At 36.0% G+C, this 5610-nt stretch overlaps 1 protein-coding gene across 1 annotated transcript; it reads left to right on the forward strand.

Moving 5' to 3' along the window:
* The first annotated feature begins 298 nt into the window (after positions 1 to 298).
* LOC112733632 (probable methyltransferase PMT11) lies at positions 299 to 4591 on the forward strand. Its single transcript, XM_025782665.3, has 9 exons — positions 299 to 1275; positions 1486 to 1635; positions 1734 to 2004; positions 2200 to 2310; positions 2444 to 2603; positions 3082 to 3339; positions 3456 to 3578; positions 3743 to 3820; positions 4054 to 4591. Exons 1-9 carry the CDS (start codon positions 673 to 675, stop codon positions 4259 to 4261), a joined length of 1962 nt encoding a protein of 653 aa, XP_025638450.1. The 5' UTR covers positions 299 to 672; the 3' UTR covers positions 4262 to 4591.
* Positions 4592 to 5610: the final 1019 nt, after the last annotated feature.

The raw sequence follows: 5610 nt of genomic DNA on the forward strand, positions 1-5610 counted from the left end.
ACCTGATCTAATCAGTAAATTAAACACAAGAAAAGCATTTTAAAGAGAGATTTGAATCATTAGACTATCTTAACAAAAAACTAGCCAATTCCAGTTTGGATTAAACCAAATTGACTCATGTTGAATTATGTTATTTTCTTCCTAGTTCCTATTCTTCTCTGTTAGTTTTAGAGCTATCTACACAAACTAATCAAATTTAGCACATTTTATCCAAATAATCAGTGATGAGGGTGTCGAGATGAAACCTAACAACAAAACATGAGACACTTGAATGACAAAGGGCAAGTAGAATCCTGCAAAATGTTGAGAGAAGGCTACATTTGATTTAGGAAACAATTAGGTGTTCTAAGTTCTAACACTCAATAGTAAAAAGTTAATTACAAAAATTAAATATTCTTTTCTATTTTATTTTATTATTATTTTTGGTAATGCGAGGGTAATGGTGATACTGATATTGTGATACAAAGCGGATCTGAGAAGCGTGTACAAAATGTAGTAGCTGTAATGTAAATCTAAATCATGTCATTATCAATGTCCGCGAGGCACAAACAAAAATTCTTAGTCACCCTTCTTCTTCTTCTTCTGTTGTAATAAGCTCTGGCACAATCACAAAGCCACAGAGAAAAGAAAAAGAAGGAGTTTTGAGACACACCCAATATTGGTGGATCCAAAATGAGCTTGGATCTGCTGAGAAGTTCCCTTGCATTGAAGATCATCGGCTCTCTCTTCATCGCCGTCACATTCTTCTACTTGGGAATGCACTGGTCCGATGGCTACCAACAACTCGTCTTCTTTTCAGACCCTAACCCCAACCGCCTTGTTTCCACATCCCCCAATTTCGACAAACAATTCAACGTCTCCGCCCTCATCAACGATTTCCAACCACCGCCGGAAGTAGCCCTAGAATCGCCGCAGCCGGAGGTCAAGAAATTCGGGATCGTGAGCGAGAATGGGACCATGTCGGAGGATTTCGAGGTGGGGAATGAGTGGGTGAACGAGACGGAGGTTGCCTCTACTGAGGACGACGACGGCGGCGGCGGCGGTGGTGGTTCTTCTACGAGATTCGTGATCAAGAGGTTTGGTCTGTGCCCGCGGAACATGAGCGAGTATATACCGTGTTTGGATAACGAGGAAGCGATTAAGAAGCTTCCTTCCACTGAGAAAGGAGAGAGGTTCCAGCGCTATTGCCCCGAAAAAGGTCGTGGGTTGAATTGCTTGGTTCCTGCACCCAAAGGGTACCGTACCCCAATTCCATGGCCCCAAAGCCGAGACGAGGTTCCTTGCTATTCTGTTTTAATTTCTCAAGAAATGAATGCTTAAAAATAAGTTCTCTTTATTGTTTTTAGTTGAGTTAAGATTGAAGGATTTCTTTTTCTATTTTCAATGGCATTTCTTTAAATGTGTTATTAAGTTTGTGTAAATACGTTGTTATTACTGATACATGGATAGGTTTTTGTTGTTTCTTTCTCTTTCTGGCTGGTGTAGGTATGGTTCAATAATGTTCCTCACAATCGTCTTGTAGAAGACAAAGGTGGCCAAAACTGGATTTCCAGAGACAAAGACAAGTTCAAATTTCCAGGAGGTGGTACGCAATTTATCCATGGGGCAAATGAATACCTGGACCACATTGCTAAGGTTTTTCTATGTGTATATAATTTGGTTTCGCCAATTCTTCTTTTTAGACAGTATAGGTAACTCGATGCTGAACATCAGGATTTTTTCTGTTTTGTTAGATGATCCCTGAAATTACTTTTGGTCGGCATATACGGGTTGTTCTTGATGTTGGCTGTGGTGTAGCTAGCTTTGGCGCATATTTACTGTCACGGAATGTCCTCACCATGTCTGTAGCTCCCAAAGATGTTCATGAGAATCAGATCCAATTTGCTCTTGAGCGTGGTGTGCCAGCAATGGCATCGGTGTTTGCTACTAGACGGTTGTTATATCCAAGTCAAGCTTTTGACTTGATACATTGTTCACGCTGTAGAATTAACTGGACAAGGGATGGTATGGTTTTCCTCTCTTTTACAATGTGCAATAGTTCTTGGTAATAACGAGAAGCAAAATATTATGAACAGGAGCATATATAACAGCTAATCAACCAGTTGAGTGCATGTTGATATGCTAGTTTTCTTGCTTATGATAGCAAATGCCTTTATTTATGTTATGAGCCTTAACACTTTATTTTACTTTGTGTTGAAGATGGGATATTGCTAGCTGAAGTTGATAGGATGCTAAGAGGAGGAGGGTACTTTGTCTGGGCTGCCCAGCCAGTTTATAAACATGAGGAAGCTTTAGAAGAACAATGGGAAGGTATAGTTACACATTTAGATTGAACAGAGTTGTACAGTAAATAACTTGCTAGGATTTGCTTAAGTCTTTCTTTATTATTAAGAATGCTGTCTGTGCCTATCATGTGCGTAACTTGGGTTTTTGTTATCTCCAGAGATGCTTAATCTTACTACTCGACTCTGCTGGAATTTTTTGAAAAAAGATGGGTATATTGCAGTATGGCAGAAACCTTCTAACAATAGCTGCTATCTAAACCGCGAGGAAGGGACTAAACCTCCACTGTGTGACCCACGTGACGACCCAGACAATGTTTGGTATTGTGTTGAAGCCATCTTGATCTTCGTTATGATTATTATATGTTTGTTAGAGCTCTGCGAGATAGAATCAGAGAGTAGAAAATAAATGCAATTTGCCAATATGTAGGCTCAAACACCCCAAACTTGAGAGTGTGAATGAGACCCACACCATAATTGCACTCAAAGGGTTGATGTAGAACAACTTTTGATTGTTTGGATAATGTTACAATGTTATTTGGACAACTAAAAGTTGTTGATATTAGAGCAATTATGGTGTGTGTCACACTCATCTTCTCTCACAACTTTATTTTTTCTTGCTTTCCAGAAATTAGAAACTTTTTGGCAGTTTCCAATTTTTCGAATGCAAGCTGCAAACTATTTGCATGAATTACCAACTAAAAGTTGGTTGGTGTAGAGAGCTTTCAATGGTTGTCCAAATAACATTTTTGGTTCTTAATGACTCATTATTGGTAATTTCATTACTTAATTTATGTAGGTATGTTAATCTAAAAGCATGCATCTCTCGATTACCTAAGAATGGCTATGGAACAAATGTTACAGAATGGCCTGCTCGTTTGCAAACTCCGCCTGATAGGCTTCAAAGCATAAAATTTGATGCCTTCACATCCAGAGCAGAGCTTTTTAAGGCAGAGTCGAAATATTGGAATGAGATAATAGGACAATATGTTGATACTTTACGCTGGAAAGAGATGAGAATGAGAAATGTTATGGACATGCGAGCTGGATTTGGAGGGTAATTTTTCTATCGTTTTATTTTCTTTTTATGAATAGACATGTAGTTATTCCTAATTGCTCTAGTATTTGGTAGTTCCTAATTTTTATTTTCAATATATTTGAGTGCTTTCTCAGGTTTGCAGCAGCATTGATTAGTCGGAAATTTGACTGCTGGGTTATGAATGTTGTTCCTGTTAGTAGCACAAATACCTTGCCAGTTATCTACGACCGTGGATTGATGGGAGTTATGCATGACTGGTATTTAACAAAACTTACTTAAGATATATTAAATACAAATGTTCACCTTGTAGTACTGAGGTTTCCCAATTCCATGTACTGAAAGAGCCTCTATATCAATTCTCCCAAATTACTTTTGCGATCTTGTTAGTGTTTTGTAATATTCTGCAATTTTTATAATTTAGGTGTGAAGCATTTGACACCTACCCAAGAACCTATGATTTTCTGCATGCTGCCAACCTTCTTTCTGCAGAACGCAAAAGGTACCTTTTTCTTTTCTTGTCAAGCTTGTATCTTTCCTCCTGGCTTATAATCATTACACTATTTCTGTTAATAATGAGAAAAATGAGAATTGTGGTTTGGATATCCAATCCGATATTCATCTTTCGTAATCGTAGCTTAGGAAATAAGTATTTTATGATCGCTCTGCTCGACTGCAAAGTTCAGTATTGATAATGTCTATTCCTTCCTATGTGTTGGATTTCTCTCTTATCAGATGCAATGTGTCATCTATTATGCTTGAGATGGACCGAATACTGAGACCGGGAGGACGGGTATACATCCGTGATTCTATTGCCATCATGGATGAAATTCAAGACATTGCCAAGGCAATGGGGTGGCAAGTTACATTGAGAGATACAGCTGAGGGGCCTCATGCTAGTTATAGAGTATTGGTGTGTGACAAGCACCTGCTACATGCCTGAAACAAAATGGGAGTGTATGCATAAACATGAAATGGAACACATGTTTTGCTTTGATCCTACAAATAGCGGAGTGAATTCCTACAACATGAAATCCTGTTTGTCATTTCAGAAATATAGGAAGATTTTAAGTGCCTAGTATCACTCACTCGTTACTTAAAGAGTTCAGAAAGTGATGAGTGTTGGAAGCATTTTTTGGTTGATACTAGGCATGAGATGCGCGATCCCGAAAAGCTGGGTAAGTCAAGTGCATCATCTAACTTAGTTGTAACATTCAATTTATTTGTATATTACAAAGCTATTCCACATATATTCATTGTTGATTATTCCAAATAGAACAAATCATCTATGTACAATTTTGATACATTTTCCCCATTGATTTATAAGTAGTTTCCAAATAAGGTATACATTTTCTTGTTGATTGAAGAAAAATCGTGCTCTAGGGTCAGCTTAGCAGAGAGAGAGATGAGAGAAAGTGATTCTCATTGATTACAGAGAACAGAAAATGTGCATCTCAAAAGTTACATTTAGTTACATACTATATATAGTAAGCTAACTAACTAGAATCAGCTACAACTAACTAACTCTTAAGTCTAACAAACTAGTTAACTTATGTTCCATATTGTGACAGCTCAGAAATATGGTTAGTTAACTTAACCATAGCTCACAACTTGCTATTACTTTCAACTTCTATCAGATAACATTGATATTGTATCTGATTCACAAAATAAATCAGGAGTCATAATATTTGCACACCATAAAAAGTGGTGTTTGTGAACTTTGAAGTTAATCTAATGGTGTTATAAAAGAGGGTTAAAGTTGAAATCATATTAACATTTAATCATGTTACACGCTGGCGGATCCAAAAGATTTTAGTTGTGGGGTCAAAAATAGTATACGAAAATAATATAAAAAAAAAAAAACAGTGAGTATTGAGTATTGACACGCTAGTACAACATAAATTGCATTCAATTTTATGTGCACTCAATTTTATGTTTACAGAAACCCTTTTTTGTTGTGACAGAGAAACTTTTTACATAAAAGCTTTGATCTTTAGAATAAACTTGGTCTTATAGAAAAAAAATTATATTTAAACTATATTTAATAATAAAAGGGTTGATATTATATATATATATATATATATATATATATATATATATCACATGATTAAGATTGGCAATAGATAGATAGAGTAGGGTTTGAAAATTTTTTAACCCAAATTCTACCCATATTTTAAAGTTTTAAATTCTATTCTATCTGATTCTATTTACAGAAAAATCAAATTTTTTTAAGTAAATATAAAATTTAATCATTTTAAATTTTATATATACTAATAAAATAAAAAGCTAAAT

Source organism: Arachis hypogaea, chromosome 13, assembly GCF_003086295.3.
Source record: "Arachis hypogaea cultivar Tifrunner chromosome 13, arahy.Tifrunner.gnm2.J5K5, whole genome shotgun sequence".
In the NCBI taxonomy this organism is placed as follows: Eukaryota; Viridiplantae; Streptophyta; class Magnoliopsida; order Fabales; family Fabaceae; genus Arachis; species Arachis hypogaea.

Coding starts and splice junctions, on each gene's coding strand:
- LOC112733632 (XM_025782665.3), top strand. CDS start 673: ATGAGCTTGGATCTGCTGAGAAGTTCCCTTGCATTGAAGATCATCGGC. Junction 1,276..1,485: donor GGCCCCAAAGCCGAGACGAG/GTTCCTTGCTAT, acceptor TGGCTGGTGTAG/GTATGGTTCAATAATGTTCC. Junction 2,311..2,443: donor TTTAGAAGAACAATGGGAAG/GTATAGTTACAC, acceptor TGTTATCTCCAG/AGATGCTTAATCTTACTACT.